Consider the following 20,635-nt stretch of genomic DNA (forward strand, 5'->3'; position numbering starts at 1 on the left):
GGGTAAAAACAAATTGACTACTGCAACTGAATTCGACTGTTGGTAAACCTACAGACACAAACTGGAATGTATTCAGAGAACTATTCAGGTATACCATGCCAGTATACATTCCTAAAAGACTACGGCTCTTGTTTGGGTAAGCAACCATGCTCAACAAAGGAGGTGATGGACAGTATCAAGCTCTACATTCTATTATTTCACTATAGCCCTGCAACTTTTACCTTCAAGTGTATCTAATTGCTTTTGGAAAGTTATTATTGAATCTGCTTGCATCATCCTTTTAAACAATGCATTCCAGACCTTACCTTAACTTGCATTTATATATTTTTTTAAAGTCCTCATGCTGACTTTGGTTCTTTTGCCAGCTATTTTAAATCTGTGTCCTCTAGTTATTGACCCATTGGCCTGTGGCAAAAAAATCTCTCAACATCTGAGTGAGGTACAGTAAATATCTGAATTATGCAAAACCCCTTATTTTCAATGCTTCCATTTAATCTTCCCTTTTTCAATACAAATGATTAGAAAAAGACTGTTTCCTTTGGTTGGAACATCTTTGACAAGGAGTCATCGACTTAAAGTGGTCACTAAATGTAGAGAAAGATTAGGAGAAATTTCTTCACACGGTTGTTGGAGCAACGGATGATTGAAGCGCACAATTGAGGGAATCTCCTTTTTGAAATGGATAACTATACAGGCCTTGGGATTAGTTTTAGATTGCTTGTGTGCCATGTTTATTTGACATATTTTCCTTTTGGAGCTTCAACTTATTTTATGTTGCATACTGAACTAGTGTTGAGCTTTGACACACTGAGTAGTCTTTTGTTTTTTCCGACTCCTGTAATGTTGTGTTGGAATAAATTATGGGCTGTATTTTTTTCCATTGTGATTTTTCTTGGACCCATCTACTGTCGTACAAGAAATAAGTACTGGGAAAATGGAAAGAAAGATAAAGTGTTGTTTGGTTCGAAGTCACCAACCTAACATAGTGACTAACATGCATGTGATGTCACTTTGTGTGTTAATTTCCTGAATTGCTCAGTTGATTACTATTTTCTAGACGTGTTTGATCATTTTAAAGGAAAATCACAATTTAAAAAGGTGAGATAGAGAACTACCTTGGAATTTGGAAGTAATCTGAACTGTGAGTGCTCTGTGATAGTAATCACATTCTGGAATTAAGAAATGAAAATACTCAGGTTTTGTAGCACACTGATGAAGAGACGGTGACCTGAAACATTAACACTGTTCCATTCTCCACAGGTGCTGCCAGACCTGAGTATTTACATCATTTTATGCTTTTAGTTCAGATTTCTAACATCTGCAGTGCCGTATGATGTTCTGGGTTTGTAAGTTTTCCGATTTAATTTTCAACCTGTGCACCTGCTGAGATGTTCTTGTGATTTTTTTACTTGCCATGAAGAGCTTTTATTTAGGAACTCTGTAAAGATTGGTTGCAGTAATGATCTTGCCCAAGCAACAAACAGTTAAGCATTTGAATCTTAAAAATGTTAACACTTTAATATCTTTTTTTAGGGTCATGCTGTCGGATTAGTGAAAAACCTGGCTTTGATGGCTTACATTTCTGTAGGATCTCAGCCCTCACCCATTTTGGAATTCTTGGAGGAGTGGAGCATGGAAAATCTTGAAGAAATCTCTCCTGCTGCGATTGCAGAGTAAATTAAACTAACTGTTTGAATTTCACTTAGAAAAAATAATTCCCATAATATTTTTCAGTATGCGGTTGGTTGGAATAGAAAGGTTTTCTGTACGATTGAGAGTGCGTGTGTGTGTGCACACAGAAATCTGGTTTATTGTGTGGTTTATACTGACTAGATAATTACCCGAGTGATTGAGACCTTAAACGTTCTTGTTGCTGTCAAAGACTCCACATATAGTGCTAGACCTAAATAGTAAGACCGTCCAACTTTATTTTTAGTGCTACAAAGATTTTTGTCAACGGTTGCTGGGTTGGAATACATAAAGATCCTGACCAGCTGATGACTACACTAAGGAAGCTGAGGCGTCAGATGGACATCATTGTATCTGAGGTACAGTAAATATCTGATTCTGTATGATGCAGACTCTTTGCTCTATATAATTCAAGAAATTCAACCAGATGCATCTGTTTGTTTACTTCATTAAGGTTAGAATTCAGTTAACAGAAAAGCAAAATAAAAACATCAGAACTGGGAAAAGTTAAACATGTAAAAGATTTTGAGCAATTTCAGACTCTAAGCTCTGTCCCCTTATTTTGTTTCCTTTGCATGTTTTGGTTTTTCTCTTATTTTCGCTTTTAGATAGTTGCACACCTGCTCTAGGCATACCTTTTTCGTTTCTTGCCCCATCACCATTCCCTGTGGTCTTTAAGACTCTCCTGTCCTCCACCCTATCACAGACATTAATTTTGTCTAACATCTGCTTTTTGATTAATAGTTAGGGCATCTACAATGTGTTCCCCTACTTCCTTTAACACCCTCAGATTGAAAACGTCGGATCCTGGGGATTTGTCACTCTTTCTTTAGTTCCATCAATTTTCTTGTTAGTGATGCTGTACTTATGTTGATTGTGTGAAGTCCCTGTCCTCTATCGACTATTAATTACTTTGGAACTTCTGGCAAGTTATCCTCCTTTTCAACTATGAATTCTAAGGCACAATAATAATTCGACATGCCTGCCATTTCCCCATTACCGCTGACTATATCCTCATTTTCAGAGGGCCTACATTGTTCTTTCAACACCTGCTTTCCCTTTATAATAACTCTAAAATTTCCTATTGATCTTGATGTCTCTTGCAAGTTTCATTTCATAATCACTTTTAGTAGTTCTTTCAAGCTGCTTTGTGACCCTTTGCTGGTCAGATCTGTGCTATGTTTTGCGTTTTACTAAGCCCCTTTAGCTTTGTGCTGTTGCTAACCTCTTTAGTTGTCCAAGGCTGTTTTTCTTATGAAGTGGAACTTTTTCCTCTTGGGGTATATACTTGCTCTATACCTCGTTACATGCTTCTTTAAATATTCTCTACTGATCAGTCATTTGACCCATTAACTGATCTTCCCAGTTTACCGTGGACAGGCCCTGTCTCATCCCGTTAAAGTTAAATCCATGGTGATTTAAAATCCTCCATTCCCCTCCCATCTGACTTCTATTGTCCTATCCTCGCCCTTGATGAAAGTTGTCCTGGTTCCATCCCGTTACCATATTTGTGAAATTGTGACTGGGCTACAATGTTCTCCATGTCTACTCGCGTTTGGGTTCACATTTGTTTAGCAGGAAGTCCACTTATGTAAGAGCCCTGCAAACCTGTACTCTAATGAGTGAGGAGAGGTGAAGTGGAAGGGGCAAACATCAACAAAAAGAGAGGAAGGAAATAAATTCTTTACAAATCTCTGACAATTAATCTCTTGTCTGCTTCCATATGTCCCGTTATTGTTTGCTCATCGCAAACATGACTTGAAACAGGTTGGTGAATTGCTTCCGCGTGTGGTGAAAGCCTTCCTCCCATCCACAAATAGAGAATTTTATCCTTTCCAATTCAAGGAACTCCGCTAAGTCAGACAGCCAGTTTGTGGCCTTGGGCAGCACTGCTGATCTCTAGCCGAGACGTAGTCTCTGTCGGGAGATCAGAGAGGCAAAGGCGAAGGCGTCTGCCCCTCTCCCCGTAAAGAGTTCTGGCTGTTCTGATACCCGAAAGACTGCCACTAGTGGGCATACCTTCACCCTCACGACCAAGAAAGCACAACAGCGCCTATACTTCATCAGGAAACTAAGGAAATTCAGCATGTCCACATTAACGCTTAACAATTTTTATAGATGCACCATAGAAAGCATCATATTTGGCTGTATCATAGCTTGGCATGGCAACTGCTCGTCCCAAGACCATATGAAACTACAGAGTCATGAACACAGCCCAGTCCATTACGTGAACCCGCCTCTCATCCATGACTCTGTCCTCACCTCCCGCTGCCTTGGGAAAGCAGGCAGCATAATCAAAGACCCCTCCCACCTGGGTTACCCATTCTTCCAAACGTTCATGGGCAGAAGATACAAAAGTCTGAGAACATGCACAAACAGATTCACAAACAGCTTCTTCCTCGCTGTTACCAGACTCTTGAGTGACCCTCTTATGGACTGAACTGATCTTTCTACGCATCTTCTCTACTGTTGTTAGCACTATATTCCATATGCTTCACCCGATGCCCATGTATTTACATTGTGTATTTATCGTATGTCCTATATTTTCTCATGCATGGACTGTATGCAAAGCAATACTTTTCACTGTACCTCGGTACAAGTGCACGGTAGCCTTTCACTGTTCACTGTTGCCTTTGTATAGCCGGAAGGATTCAGAGCTGGGGGTGTTCGTCCGCGCGCTAGCCATGGGAGCACTGTACAGTAGTTTCACCCACTAGGTGAACCCTGGCCCCAACCCAAACCATTGCAATACCTCCATGAGATACCTCCATTCGACTCTGTCAAAGGCCTTCTCTGCACCTAGGGAAATTATCACTTCTGGTGTCTCCTCCCTGGGTGGGGTCATAATCACTTTTAGCAGGCATCTGATATTCGCCATTAGCTGTATGCCCATGACAAAGCCCATCTAATATTCTGGAACCACCTCAGGGACGCAACCCTCCAGTCGCCTCACCAAGGCCTTCGCCAGGACTTTGGAGTCAGTGTTTAGGAGTGAAATGGGTCTGAATGACCCGCATTCAGTTGGGTCTTTGCCTTTTTCAGGGATGAATGATATTGAGGCCTGTGCCAGCATGGACGGCAGAGTCCCTCTCGATAGAGAGTCAGTGAACTTCTCCCGCAGGTGTGGGGCTGGTGCCGCTGCAAATCTTTAATAATTGTCCACTGGAAATCCGTCCGGACCCGGTGGACTCCGGATCTCTGGACCCTGGGACCCCGACTGCATGGAGTTGATGCTCTCCATGATTTCTCCAAGCTCTACTGGGCAGCATGGTAGCACAAGTGCATAGCACTTTCGCTTCACAGCGCCAGGGTCCCAGGTTCGATTCCCCGCTGGGTCACTATATGTGTGGAGTCTGCACGTTCTCCCCATATCTGCGTGGGTTTCCTCCGGGTGCTCCGGTTTCCTCCCATAGTCCAAAGACGTGCAGTTTAGATGGATTGGCCATGATAAATTGCCCTTAGTGATGAAAAAGGTTAGGAGGGGTTATTGGGTTACAGAGATAGGGTGGAAGTGAGGCCTTAAGTGGGTCAGTGCAGACTCGATGGGCCAAATGACCTTCTTCTGCACTGTATGTTCTATGTTTCAGCCCCTGCCTTACAGCTGGTATGTCCAGCCCATCGAGAAATCGCCTCATCTTGGGAGTCCGCTCTGGGGCATGGAGGTGTACAGCTCCCGGTAAAAGGTCGCAATGGCGTCATTGATCTTATCTGACGCTGTGACTAATTTCCTGTTCCTGTCCTTCACTTGCGCTCTCATCTCTCTGGCTGCCTGCTTTCTCAGCTAGTGAACCAGCAGGTGACTGGCCTTGTCTCCATGTTCATAGAGGTTCCCTCTTGTCTGGTGGAGTTGGTGCACTGCTTTCTTGGTGGAGAGCAGGTCAAATTCCATTTATAACTTCCCCTCAGGCAGTTGTTCCACGGTCGGGGCAGTGGAGTATCGCCGATCTACCTCCAATATGGATTTGATCAGTTGTTGCCTAGCTGCCCTCTCCTTCCTGTCCCTGAGTGCCTTGTAAGCCATTATTCCCCCCTTGTCACCGCCTTCAGTGCCTCCCAGAATGTAAAAGGTGAAACCTCCCCTTTCTAGTTGCAGGATATGTACCCATCGATGGCTTGTGACGTTTTGTCACAGAACGCTTTGTTGGCAAGGAGGGCTGTGTCCAGCCTCCATGGAGGGCGCTGGGCCCGGCCCGTCTCTGACCTCACATCCACGTAGTGTGGTACGTAGTTGGAAATTACTATTATAGAGTATTTTGCCCCTACCACCCCTGGAAGCACCCCACTACAAAGAAGCCGATGCAGGGATATACTTTACAGATTTGTGAGAAGAAGGAGAACTCCTTCTCCCTCGGGTGGTTGAACCTCCACACATGTCAACCCCTCATCTGCTCCATAAAGGTGTTCAGTTCCCTTGCCATAACCAATTGTTTCCCTGATTTGGGGCTGTTTTTGTCCGTCCTTGGTCCTTTACACGTTTTGAATCTCCCCCATGATGAGTTGGTGGGAGCCTAGGTTGGTTATTTAGGCCATAGTCTTTTTGACAAAGTCAGCGTCATCTCAGTTAGGGGCATAAACATTCACAAGCGCCACAGGTGCCACTTCTAGGACACCGCTGACCATTATATACCATTCACCCCGGGTCCATCACAGTATTTGTCGCTGTAAAAGCATCCTTTCGCTAAACAGTATGGCCACCCCCTCATCCTCATTGCATGATAGGTCTGTCCTTTCCAGCTCTTCCTTACTCTCAGTTGGTCCTTCTCCCTCGGGCGTGTCTCCTGGGGGAAGACTAAGTTGGCACGCAGCCTTTCGAGATGGGCAAAGACTCTGGCTCTTTTCACTGGGCCGTGAAGTGCCCTCGCGTTCCAGGTGACTATCTCTCCCCCCCCCCCCCCCCCCCCCCCCCCCCCCCCCCCCCGGCCACAGGGTCAGCCATAATTACCACTAAATTCATCTTTTACATGGAAAGTTTCCATAGGTAACAAGTAGGGAAGGTTTATTCTGAACCCGTAAAACCACTTGAACATTTCTCTTTACTTAAGGTGTCCATGGTCAGAGACATTCGTGAGCGTGAGATTCGGATTTACACAGATGCAGGTAGAATTTGTCGGCCACTTCTGATTGTAGAAAAACAGAAGCTACTGTTGAAAAAGCGGCATATTGATCAATTGAAAGAACGAGAGTACAACAATTATAGGTATGTTAAGAAAAACAGCTAACCTGTTTCCTGCTACTGCTGCCAACCTCCCTCAAATTGAATTTGAGTATGTAGGCCAAATATATTCTGTCGAGTTTCATGTTTGACATCTTTTATTTATGACTGCTTATTTTGGACTTCTCCAAAAATGGAACCATGTTCAAAAATTGGCCAGAATAAATTAACCTTGGAGCATTAAGATTGTCCAGTATTCACCTCCAGTCCCAGGGAGAGGGAAGCCTCTCCTTCCACTCCTGTTGTTTGGGGACAGTTCCCTGGTTCAGAGTTGCTCTCAGGCAAATTTTCCAAGCTGCTGTTCTTAACATGTAAACCTATTAGCTAATTAACCAAATTGGACCACCAATGCAAAGGGATGAAGCCTGAATAGATTGCTGTAGCGAGCAACATCAGTAAGTCTGCCCATGGAGCTACTCGTTCTAGAGTAGCCAAGTTGGTGCTGGACGCACAACTTTATCCCCTCCTCCAAGCTACAGTGGTGAATGTTAATTGCATCACCTGCTTGCCATCAGCAATCCAGTTGACAACAATAATGTTGGTAGTGCCCCTGGCCTGAAATTGCTGCTTGCATTAAGCATATTCCTCCATGGAATGTAACTCGTCTCTGTAACCAGAGACCCTGTGACTTTTGTTAGGGAGCAATAAAGTAAGTGAACAAAAGGGCACTGCAACTTCCATGAGCCTCCCTATTTGTAGAGGTTTCCTGTAGTTAATGGGTGCAGTTGTACTTGCAGTCATTCTGCATATGGTTAAATGCTTATTTTTGTACCGTGGAAAACCTATAAATGATTGTTCCATAAGACCGTAAGACATAGGACAGCATTAGGCCCATTGAGTCTGCTCCACCATTCAATCATGGCTAATATGTTTCTCATCCCCATTCTTCTGCCTTCTCTCCATAACCCCTGATCCCCCTATTAATGAAGAACCTATCTATCTCTGTCTTAAAGACACTGTGTGATTTAGCCTCCACAGCCTTCTGCGGCAAAGAGTTCCACAAATTCACCACCCTCTGGCTGAAGAAATTCACCACATCTCAATTCTAAAGGATTATTGTCCCTTCAGTCTGAGGCTGTGCCCTCGGGCTCTAGTTTTTCCTACCAATGGAAACATCTGCTCCACATCCACTCTATCTAGGCCTCTCCGTATCCTGTAAGTTTCAGTAAGATCCCCCTCATCCTTCTAAACTCTAATGAGTACAGACTCTGAGTCCTCAACCGCTCCTCATGTGACAAGCTCTTCATAACCATCAGTATTTGACAGATTTATAAACTAATATTGCATTGAGAGCACATTGATTGAATCCCAACTTTTTCCTTCCACATAGTTGGCAGGATCTTGTGGCCAGTGGTGTGGTGGAGTACATTGATACACTGGAAGAGGAGACCGTAATGCTAGCCATGACCCCAGATGACTTGCAGGAAAAGGGCGTTGCATATTGTTCAACGTATACACATTGTGAGATTCACCCATCAATGATTCTTGGTGTTTGTGCATCAATTATTCCATTTCCTGACCATAATCAGGTGGGTAAGACCAGAAGAGAGTTGTTCGAGATGAGTTTATGTCGGTAAACTGCTGAAAGATTTAACAAATATCACCTGTATCATTTTGGTGTCGGGAAAGGTGTTCATATTTCAAGAACACCAGAATTGGGACAAACAGAAATTAATTGAGCTCTTTTCAGAGCTGATCCTAGTTTTAGGTTGTTTACATCGTGTGAAGAGTGAATAAACCAGCAGTGGTTGCTTAGCAACTGGGGCCTTGTACGGTAGGAAAACCTTTAAGCTTTAGTTTAGTTAATTTGATTGCAGTTGGAGATAGGTAGTGAGAGAGAAGTCAGCTCTCACAGCTCTGCAAGATGCAGTTGTGTTTAGAAGGCTAAAGAGGAAATGTGTCTCTCAGCCTTGTTAGAAGAAAAACCATACTATGGAGCAATGGTTAAGAAAACATACCAGAAATCTAAAGTTTAGCTAGTTAAGGAAACTAGAAAAATGAAGAGAAGTTAACGGAACAGAGGAAACCGACAACCAGAACAGATTACTGTTCAGTAAAGTCACAAGAGTTGAAACGGCTTTGGATCGTGAGAGATCAGAAAGACATCTGCAGTAGTGTTAAGGTTTGAGAAATTACTACAGTTTTGGAGACATTATTTGAAACAATTGTGGAAATTGGTGGCTGGACCTCTTGAGTTTGTGTGAAAGGTTTAAGACAAAGAAAACCTGAAGGGAGAGGTGTAAAACCTGAAAGTGAAACCTTGATGGAAGCAGCAGAGGGAAAACATAACTTAAAAGAAGATTTGAAAGTGTGACTTTTGAAAGCAGAATTTGAGATCACTTGTTTGGAAGCCAGAGTTCAGTGATAAATGGTGGCTCATGGTATAAGAATCATCTGGGAGGATTTTGAAGAGAAATCTACAAACATTCACTTGGGTTCAGAGAGAAGTGTGTCTTACCACAGTCATCTTGTGTGCTTAAAGGGGACTTTGTGTGTTAATGGGACCATTGTAGCTTGAGGTACTTTGTAATTCATGTTAATTTTAAAAACTGTTTGTAATTGTTAGCTAAGGGGGAGCAAAGGAGTATTTTATTATAATCCAACTTTTCATATTTAATAAATGCTTTTTGCCAATTAACAGTCCTGTGACTGTCCTCGAAGTCTTGTTAAATAAACGCTATGGTCTTTTGAGCCAGCATTCCATTCTGGGTTCTTCCCACCCAGTTTTAACATTAACTGGGATCGTAACAATGGCATTTTACTTACCCATCCCAAGCATTGTAATTTATATACTAAAGTTGGTAGGTCACTACATTCCATTTCAAGATGCATCATAAACCTCAATGTCATCTTTACCATATGAGATTTTTCATTTTAGCAGTGACCCATTCAACCTGCAATACCCATGATGACTGAAGGCGGTAATGTGATGAGTATTTCCAGCATTAAATTCTATTTGATATTGACTGCGATAGATTGCTGGAATGGATCTGTAGGCATTTGCACACCTAGGCCACTGGGTGGCACTGAAGTAACGTACAAACCTCAAATGTTCAAAGCTCATGCCTGTGTATAAGATGTGTCAGTTTCCTTGAATTGAAAAGGACTGTTGTGTGATCTCTGAAGTTATAACTGCTTTTTTAACTCTTAAAACACATCCTCCCTAGTCACAACTTTTACCCAATGTGTAAAAGCTCTCAGTTCCAGTTCCAGGCTCAGCATTCATTTTCTCCTATTGGTTGTAAGAATTCCAACCTGACCTGAACCTCTCAGTCTCTCCCTGGGTCACCTTCCATTGTGTAATCACTCAAACTGGATATGAAACCCATCTGAGCCCTTGTTAAGACTGCAAATCCAACTCTCTCTCTCTCTCTCTCTATCCCAGCCCCTGCTCACCCAATACTTAAATTGTGTGCTGTTCGCTGCACAGGGAATATTTATGCAGCAATCCAAATCCCCATATTGACATTTTGTCAGGAAACTGACCTCCTCAATATCTAAGATGGCTTGCCACCATCCGCAAATAAGATTATTTTCTGTATCCTACTCTCCTTCCCACCCCACCTCACCAAAGGTTTACATATTGCACTTGACTAACGTTAAATCAGGAAGCGAGGAATTCTATTTACACCAAAGAGCTTTTTGGTATTACTTCAGTGCTAATTGCATTTTCAATTTTGTTTTGAGCTTGTACAGAATTGTGTGATTTCCGAGCATTCTAAAGGAAGGAATGATTTTTGTTGAAGGTGGATTTATGAAAGTCTCTGATCTCATTATCTATTCCTTTCACCGTTCTAGTCTCCCAGAAATACATATCAATCTGCTATGGGTAAACAAGCTATGGGAGTTTATATTACGAACTTTCATGTGCGTATGGACACCCTAGCCCATGTACTGTACTACCCACAAAAGCCACTTGTTACAACCCGTTCTATGGAGTATCTGCGATTCAGAGAGCTACCAGCCGGTGAGTGACCAGTTAACTAAACAAGCTAATAGTCGGGCTCTTGCAGAATCACAGCCAGTCTCTATATTGCCAAAACGTTATTACATCGGAGGAGTAGTCTATAGCATTCTGGGTAGAAGGAAGTTGTATTAATTACCACGCACTGAGACTAATCTACTACTGAATGCTAACTTCATTGTTTATTCCAAATTGAGGTTATTTATGGAATGGAAGAGTAGATTAATAGCTGTGGTATCTTTGTATTGGATATTAGCTGTAAACAGCATCTTTGTATTGGAGTAGGTTTGAGATTTTCTTTCCTCGGATTAAACCTCATAATGCATTTGAGTCTCACTAAGAAGTCTGGGAATCTAATATTAACCACTTGAAGTGGAAAAGCTGCTTTGGTTTTCATGGTTGGTGTGGTGATGAACTATTAAATGTGATTTGATCTCCGTGCTTTGTGAGGATCCTTTTTGTGAAATAGTTAACTTTGTTAATAAATATAAGGTAGCATTTGATTTAAACCCAGTGTGTTTATGCATATAAATAGGTCTTAATTGCCCTTGTTTCACTTAAATTATTTTTAAAAATAAATGTATTTTTGTTCCACTTAAGGGGCAATTTAGCGTGGCCAATCTACCTACCCTGCACATGTTTAGGGTTGTGGGGGTGAGACCCACGCAGACACAGGGAGAATGTGCAAACTCCACACGGACAGAGACCCGGTGCCGTGATCGAACTTGGGACCTCGGCACATGAGGCAGCAGTGCTAACCACTGCACCACTATACCGTCCCTGATGTTTCACTTAAATTCAAAAACAAAACTAGTTAAACTAAGTTTTAATCTTATCTTGGTGTGAACAAAGGTTGTGGATTTTGTAGGAGATATGCCAAAAGTGGATGCTTAATCTATTCAAATTGTGTTTTAGGTATAAACTCTATTGTAGCGATTGCTTCATATACTGGTTACAATCAAGAAGATTCTGTCATCATGAATCGTTCTGCAGTAGACAGGGGCTATTTCAGGTATGTGTATCTTGGCCACAACGGTTCAATTATCTTTTGATTTTTGGTGTGTATGTTTATTTTCATGAATGTATTTATTTGTGTCTAATAGGTCTGTGTTCTACCGCTCGTACAAAGAACAAGAATCAAAGAAAGGTTTTGACCAAGAGGAAGTATTTGAGAGACCTTCTAGGGAAACTTGCCAGGGTGAGCCAGAATTCTGTTTTGCTTTCCCAGTTCAGGTCTGAATATTAAAATGCTGCATGTTCATAATTTAATGTTCGGGTTTGTCCTTCAGTGCGGTAGCAATTCCACTCAGATATCATCACATTTACATATTTTTCATACAACCTTTGTGAGTGTGGACTCTATTGCACATGAGGATTAATGATGGGATTACACCTCCACATTGCTATTGCATTCTTGGTCGTTGGTTCTGCTAGTTACATCTCTCGTTCAGCTATTCTGCTGTTACAGTTGTATTTGTTTTTTTTCTGCTGGGGCACTATTCTTGGACATTTACACCCAAGTGGCATTTATTGCCAGAATATGGTATCACACAAGTGAGTCGTTTATATACCTTGGCCTTTTCGAACCTATGAATTGATTTGAAAAGTAATTTGGGGAGTAGGCTTATACTTGAAGGGTTGAATGGCTTGTTTATGTTCTGTGACTCACTGACTGTCCTGAATCCTAGAGATACAAATTTAACCCTGCTAACAGGCCTATTAGGCATCAATATCAAAATAATTAACACTTTCATTTTCCCCTATTCCATAAGGCTAACTTATACATGCAAATGTAACATTAGGGGCAGCACGGTGGCGCAGTGGTAGCACTGCTGCCTCATGGCGCCGAGGTTCCAGGTCCGATCCTGGCTCTGGGTCACTGTCCATGTGGAGTTTGCACATTCTCCCGTGTTTGCGTGGGTTTCGCCCCCACAATCCAAAGGTGTGCAGGGTAGGTGGATTGGCCACGCTAAATTGCCCCTTAATTGGAAAAAATGAATTGGGTACTCTAAATTTAAGGGGGGAAATAAATGTAACATTAGTATTGCTGAGAAAATAATTTTTGGCACAGCTTTTCATCTTGCACTCATTGGGACATTTCGCTAGAATACAAATCCATGGGGGGACAACAAATTTATGCTGTATGAGAAGGGAGTGCTGATTGGTTGACAAGCAGACTATAATTAGTAGAGGCATTGCCACGGAGAGTGCAATTCATGCTGTATGAGAACTGAATGCTGATTGATTGGTAAACATACTAATTAGTAGCGGCATTGCCATGGAGAATGCACCAGTTGTTGGTGACTGATAGGTAACTGCCAAGCATTGTTTGAAATTTAAACCAGACAGCTTGACTCTGGTCTAGGCATTGCCCTGAGGAATGATCCAACGAATGGCTATCACTTGTTTTGTTTAGCTGAAGCAGGCTTAATGTGTATACATGTTCTTTCTGTCTGCAAAGAAATGGGCTCTGTATTAATATATGTAACTTCCAGTACAGTCAAATGCACCACACTGTGAGCCTGACTGACTATTTTAAATTAGTTGTCAGTGTCATTCTTAGCACACTGAGGGTTATTTAGCAAATGTTATCCAATCGCAGAATCAGATCTAATGTTGCAGACTATGTTTTGAATTTTGCAAGCAAGGGCTGGTTGGGTACGGTCTGTAAAATGCCTGTTGTGACATGCCTTTTATAATTTTTCCAGTGAATATGTTGACCATATATTTTGATAAGTGGAGGTAAACAGGAACATCCCACCTGGAAAGAACTTTAAAAAAAAAAATAAAGTACTTAGACTAATTCACTGAAACCATTCAATTGTTCAGGGTTCTACATCCATTTTTAAAAGTTTAGTTTGTCAGAAATCAGTCCCACACAGGATAGAAGTTACATCTTGCATGGAGCTTCTGGCTGAATCAAAGTGTAAAATAATGGTATTTGGTCCTAAATTGAACCCTGCATGATGTTTTAGGTGTAATTTACTCTTGAAAAGCTATTGTAGAGACAAAAGTCAAATGTTGTGCTCGTCTGCATATTTTAAAAGCTATTCCTGATCCGTTTTTTCAGCTGGTGAAATCACCAATACGACCGGTAAAGATTCAGTATGATAATTATTTCTCTTCCGATGATTCATCCTTTAACCTGTTTCATAGGTATGAGACATGCTATTTATGAGAAGCTAGATGAAGATGGGCTGATAGCGCCTGGTGTGCGTGTGTCAGGAGATGATGTAATCATTGGTAAAACCGTAACACTGCCAGAAAACGATGACGAGCTGGAGAGCATAAATCGACGGTACACGAAGAGAGACTGCAGCACCTTCCTACGGACCAGTGAGACTGGTATTGTGGATCAGGTCATGGTGACGCTAAACCAAGAAGGATACAAATTTTGCAAAATTAGGGTAAGGCATGAAAATACTTAACTTTTATTCCTTTTTGAGTTTTTTCTTTATTGAAGCATTGGATGGAAGTGTGAAAAATATATTTCACACAGATATCCACAGTAACTTTATTCTGCAGATACTTTTTCAGTAGTTTATCCTTCTCTGTTGAGTTGACATTGTCTTGTCAATGTTACATCCAAGATTAGGATAGCAACCACTGCACTGTCTTTGTTATCTGTGCCCCAAGTCAGGAGGCAAATTGGGCCTATTTGATGAGTTTGAAGTAGCACATGGTATTAATGAGAAAGAAATAACAGTCCAGCAGTCTTCAACTTCCAAAGCGTGCAAAACATCCACAAAACATTGGCAAGTCATGTTGCAGCTGTATAGAACCTTAGTTAGGCCACACTTGGAGTATAGTGTTCAATTCTGGTCGCCACACTACCAGAAGGATGTGGAGGCTTTAGAGAGGGTGCAGAAGAGATTTACCAGAATGTTGCCTGGTATGGAGGGCATAAGCTATGAGGAGCGATTGAATAAACTCGGTTTGTTCTCACTGGAACGAAGGAGGTTGAGGGGCGACCTGATAGAGGTATACAAAATTATGAGGGGCATAGACAGAGTGGATAGTCAGAGGCTTTTCCCCAGGGTAGAGGGGTCAATTACTAGGGGGCATAGGTTTAAGGTGAGAGGGGCAAAGTTTAGAGTAGATGTACGAGGCAAGTTTTTTACGCAGAGGGTAGTGGGTGCCTGGAACTCACTACCGGAGGAGGTAGTGGAGGCAGGGACGATAGGGACATTTAAGGGGCATCTTGACAAATATATGAATAGGATGGGAATAGAAGGATATGGACCCAGGAAGTGTAGAAGATTGTAGTTTAGTCGGGCAGTATGGTCGGCACGGGCTTGGAGGGCCGAAGGGCCTGTTCCTGTGCTGTACATTTCTTTGTTCTTTGTTCTAGATTAAAAAGATACAGAACCTTAGCTTGCCTTAGTTCAGTGAAGCACACTTCTTTCTGAGTCAGAAGGCCTAGCGCACTGCAGCAATTCAAAAAGCCATCTCACCACTATCTTCTCACGGGTAGTTAGGGCTGGGCAATAAATGTTGACTTAGCTATGGACGCCCACATCCTATGTATGAATTTTTTTTAAAATGAGACTCGAGTACGTAATCTAGATCAGAGAGGCTACCTAATCTGAAGGAATCCCAGCAGAAACATAAATGTTACCAACCATTCCTAGAAATGGAAGCAGATTGTTCCAACCCATTTGGAAGAAATGTTGCACAACTGAATTTAAATGCTGTCTCACTGACTGTGTGTATGTATGTATGTATTTATATGTGTGCATGTATCTAAAAAGATGGTCTTAAACAGTGTCCTAAAAACATGCTATATTCTTATCAACGCTTGGGAGGATGTAACCCAAGCCAGAAGTTAGTAATGTTTCAAAGCTTCCCAAACTGATAACGACTTAGGGTACAGAAACAACGGACTGGGTCTTGAGCACCACCACCTTATGGACTGGGCCCTGCACCAGCACCATCAGGATGCGCAAGCAAGAATCATTCGAAAATACCATTAAACGACCATTGCAACTACCTGACATTTCTTATTTGTCTAGTGCCTTCTTTTGGTTTTGGTAAACCACGTGCCCTTTTTACACAGGTACGATCTGTCCGAATTCCACAAATTGGAGACAAATTTGCCAGTCGCCATGGCCAGAAGGGTACGTGTGGTATCCAGTACAGACAAGAGGTAAGGGATTTGTGTTGTATGGATTCTGGTTCAGGGGAAAATTGATTTGAAATTCAGGAACAGAACCAAATAAAAATACTGGAGATGGTGAAATAAGAGTAATAAGTGCTGAAAAGTCTCAACAAATCAGGGAGCATCTATGGAGAGAGATACTTCCTGACCCACTGAGCTTCAGAATCAATTTTAGCTCTTCTTTCTCTCTCTCTCTCTCTCTCTTCCCCCCCCCCCCCCCCCCTGAGTTGGAAAGGGGAGATGAATTTTGAGGAGGTGCTGAAGGAGCAGAGAGAGGTTGAAGAGTTTAGGGATTACATTTCAACATCAAAACTAGACACGTTGATTGAAAGCACAGCTACCAACAGTGGAGTGGGATGGCAGGGGGAATGACAGCGACGCATATATGAGGTCTGCATCAGAGGAGCATGTTTAGGCAGTGACTATTGGACTGGATGAGATTCGGAGGTGTGGATGGGTGAGACTATGGGATTGAAGCTGGACAAGGATTTAAAATGCTTATTTGCCAAGGCAGCTTAAGGTAGCAAAGACCTGGGTAATGGGTGAGTTAGGCCAAGAAGCAGCAGATACTGATCTACATTGTTTCTGACTTCTTGATTTTCTACCTTTTTATAATTGCTTAATGTGCATGTGTTTTTCTAGGATATGCCATTCACGTGTGAAGGTATCACCCCGGATATTATAATCAATCCACATGCCATTCCTTCTCGAATGACAGTAGGTCACTTGATTGAGTGTCTGCAAGGGAAGGTATGTTTAAAAGCGTAAAGATTTCATTGTTATGTAAAGTTGGCGTCTCCATTCTCATTCAAGTTTTTTTTCAGGTGTCAGCAAATAAGGGTGAAATTGGTGACGCTACCCCCTTTAATGACGCCGTTAATGTACAGAAGATTTCTAACCTGTTATCAGACTATGGATACCACCTCCGAGGCAATGAGGTAACTTATTTTCCTTTTGTATGCAGAAGACAATTTGTGCAACCTGGCTCAACCTTTTAATAGCAGCTTTAGAATAACATCACAAGGCATCTGAGGCCATTGTTCATACAAGGGGGAGCATTGTGTAACATATTTACCGTATCTCATTCTTTCAGCTTCTAGACACACATAAGTACCCCAGGATGTGCTGGCCTTGGGGGAACAGATGTCTGGCTCACCCAAGTCAATTTTATCATCCAATTTATGATTGGGAGTGAATGTTGCTCATATTTGGCTTGCAATCTGTCTTGCATTCATTTTGGATTGAGTACACCTTTATCATATCCATTTACATTAGCGTAGGGAAATGCTTAGAGTACATTATTGGCCATTGGATAGTGGAGATGGCAGTGGAGGAGATCTGTAGACCATTCAAAGAGATATGTTATTGACTGAGTGAATTTCTTGCCTAATCATCAAAATTGTTATGACAAGCAGTATATACATTTATTTGAATTTAAACATTTGAGTATGCAGATGATTAGTAAATTAAGTGGTTCTAAAGGCAGTTCAGTTGTGTCACAGTAACCCAGCTGGATTGTTGATTACCAAACTATAAGAACATAGGACTGAGGAGCAAGAGTAGGCCATCCGGCGCTTCGAGCCTGCTCTACCATTCGATAAGACCAAGGTTAATCTGGTTGTGGTCTCCATTCTACCTTCCTGTTTTCCCCCTTTGAACCTTGACTCCCTTGTCTTTCAAAAATCTATCTAACTCAGCCTTGAATAATAATGGTGCCGGCTTCCTATACTCTAATTTCTGTTAGTACAAGAGGTTGAAGAGCTTGATCCGAACACGAGGAGTGGCCAGGGAATTTCAGGGGTGTGTCTGTCTTGCATAATGGGTTGGAGAGAATTTCTGTGGAATTGGAAAAAGGGATTGGAAGTGCTAGCCGTGTGCCATTTTGAAAAACGTAGATTTATTGAAGTTTTACATTTTAACAAATAACACAACAAAACCACAGGAATGGTACAGCTCAGCAAGAAAACAAGTCTCAACGTCCATAGATACAGAGGGGAACAGGAAAACAGCAATATAGCTGGCTCAACTTGGTGCCTCCATACGCACCACCAGAGAACAAGGGAAAGAAGGATAAAGCCATGAAAACATGGTAAAGTGGTGCACACCTTCCCACAGCAATTGCTCGTAATGACCAAGAGAGTTCAGGATGAGGGCAGCACGGTGGCACAGTGGTTAGCACAGCTGCCTCACGGCGCCGAGACCCCAGGTTCGATCCCGGCTCTGGGTCACTGTCCGTGTGGAGTTTGCACATTCTCCCCGTGATTGCGTGGGTTTTGCCCCCACAACCCAAAGATGTGCAAGGTCGGTGGATTGCCCACACTAAATTGCCCTTTAATTGGAAAAAATGAATTGGGTACTCTAAATTTAATAAAAAGAAAAAAGAAAATTTTCAAACTCAATTGGGAACTCGCCTCTCACATATCGCAAAAGACTGGGCTCAGGGGCACTACCTGTCCGGCCCCCACTTCAGGGTCGGTCAGTATAGATGGCATGCCATGCAACAGGATTTCTACCAACTGAAGGCAGGCCTCCACCAGGGAAATTGCTGTATCGAACACCAGGATTCTCTTCTGCGCTTCCACCATTCTCCCAAGGATACTTTGCAGTTCATCAAAGCGAGCACCACTTGTACCACGGAGCCGAGATCATCATCCAAAACATCATTTGCAATGGTAGCCATCTTTCCGATTCAAACAGCATGCCAAGGCGTGGGCCCGTCCAGCACCAAAATAACCACTGCAAGCTGGACCCCACCCCAGATACCACTGACCGCCTCAATCAAACGTGGTTCTCTCTGATTCAACTCGGCTCCTCATCACCAAACTCCAACCAGGGACATAGTGCAAGACATATATGCCTCCAAAAAGTTAATTATGGAATGTGTATTGGGATAAAATAAAGGATTAAAGTCCGAGATCGGGAAAACGCAGCCGCTCCACGCTCACATCATGCACCCCGTGCCATTTTTATTACTGAGGGTCACGTTGTTTGTGCAGTCCAGTCAGCTTGTTACTAAGTGACATTTTATATACGCAGATCACTAATGTTGTGCGTTGAATGCTATGGCCTTGAAAGCCACATGGTCCTCTATTTTCCAGTGAGCATAAATATAGTAAAGTGTTTGGTTACATGACAAATTACATAATTAACATATCCCTCTCATACCTAGGTTCTATATAATGGGTTTACAGGGCGTAAACTTACATCGCAGATCTTTATTGGACCTACTTACTACCAGCGCCTGAAACACATGGTAGATGACAAAATTCATTCCCGTGCTCGAGGACCTGTTCAAATCCTTAACAGACAGCCAATGGAGGGTAGATCTCGGTAAGATGAAACTTGACATTTGTCTTACTGTGTCTTTGAAGTAATTCTGCTGACTTTGAGCAAGTTTCCAGTTTTGATGAGAGGCCATCTACTCTAATCATGACCATGTGACTTCCCAAGTCCATTTAGTTGTAATTTATACTTGTTTGAATTATTCAATTATGGTAACATTTTTATGTCTGATGGGTGAGTGTGTGACTGACCTAGTGTATTCAAACCGTTCTAAAAATTCCTCCATTGGGTGTCAACATTGCTATAAGTCCAGCCCTTGTTGCCCATACCCAAATGCGCTTGACAAGATAATGATGAACCTTAAACTGCTGAGTGCTGAAGATACTCTCATAGTGCTGTTACATAGTGTGCTCCTTGATTTTGACCCAGTGATGATGAAAGAATTGCAGTATGTTTGCAAGTCACGATGGTGTGTAACATTGAAGGAACTTGCAGTTGGCGCTGTACCCATGGTGGTAGAGATCATGGGTTTGGGAGGCAATTGGCTTAAGCCTTTGTGAGTTATTGCAGTGTACCTTCTAGATGGTACACTCTGCGTCAATGTTACATTGGAGGGAGTGATTAAGCAGGTGGACGGGCGCTGTTGAAGTTCACACCCAGGCTCAGCTCTAGTGTTTTCACCAGAAGCCAATGTACATAATTTGAGGGTAGAGTGAGGTTGTGTTGGGAAATCATCAAATTAAGAGGTAACCTGTCGTAATTTACAGATTGTTTTCCCCACCTTTTGCTCTCCATAATATGTGATTTGTTTTTGTTTTAGTGACGGCGGTCTACGTTTTGGGGAGATGGAACGAGATTGTCAGATTGCTCACGGTGCAGCCCAGTTTTTGAGAGAGAGGCTATTTGAGGTTTCTGATCCTTATCAGGTGCATGTATGCAATCTTTGTGGACTCATGGCGATTGCCAATACCAGGACACACACTTACGAATGCAGAGGATGTCGTAACAAAACTCAGGTACGTGTCAAACATTCTGAAGTACAGACAATAAAGATATTGGCTTTCCGTAATTTCTAGGGGGTTGCGATAGTTGCTTCAAGTGACGAGCATGATCTTCTTCCAACATGCAGAAATCTGTATGATAGATAGACGTGCAAACCTGTATTCTGCATGCTCTGTATCTGGCGACTTCATTTTGAATATTTTAGGAATGTCCAGTTCTGTATGTTTGTTTTCACATTGTAAATTACCGTGTGCTTACTCGGTATTGCTGAAGTGCCACAATGCTTGTTCTTCTAACCATCCAGAAGGCTGAGCTCTTGCTTTCTGTC

The 20,635-nt window shown here is 42.2% G+C and overlaps 1 protein-coding gene across 2 annotated transcripts in view; it reads left to right on the forward strand.

The window, feature by feature from the left end:
- Positions 1-20,396, forward strand: part of LOC140406352 (DNA-directed RNA polymerase II subunit RPB2-like) — a 50,025-nt gene extending 29,629 nt beyond the window's left edge. For both annotated transcript variants that reach the window (XM_072494448.1, XM_072494449.1), the window contains 13 exons: positions 1,534-1,673; positions 1,937-2,048; positions 6,732-6,886; positions 8,232-8,430; positions 10,700-10,868; positions 11,781-11,877; positions 11,969-12,063; positions 14,022-14,272; positions 15,922-16,011; positions 16,666-16,773; positions 16,848-16,961; positions 19,193-19,353; positions 20,126-20,396. In XM_072494448.1, the coding sequence (XP_072350549.1) occupies positions 1,534-1,673; positions 1,937-2,048; positions 6,732-6,886; positions 8,232-8,430; positions 10,700-10,868; positions 11,781-11,877; positions 11,969-12,063; positions 14,022-14,272; positions 15,922-16,011; positions 16,666-16,773; positions 16,848-16,961; positions 19,193-19,353; positions 20,126-20,381 (1,947 nt within the window). In that variant the 3' untranslated portion in view covers positions 20,382-20,396. The remainder of the gene's footprint in view (positions 1-1,533; positions 1,674-1,936; positions 2,049-6,731; positions 6,887-8,231; positions 8,431-10,699; positions 10,869-11,780; positions 11,878-11,968; positions 12,064-14,021; positions 14,273-15,921; positions 16,012-16,665; positions 16,774-16,847; positions 16,962-19,192; positions 19,354-20,125) is intronic.
- The last annotated feature ends 239 nt before the right edge of the window (positions 20,397-20,635 follow it).

Source organism: Scyliorhinus torazame, unplaced genomic scaffold (genome assembly GCF_047496885.1).
Source record: "Scyliorhinus torazame isolate Kashiwa2021f unplaced genomic scaffold, sScyTor2.1 scaffold_488, whole genome shotgun sequence".
NCBI lineage: Eukaryota > Metazoa > Chordata > Chondrichthyes > Carcharhiniformes > Scyliorhinidae > Scyliorhinus > Scyliorhinus torazame.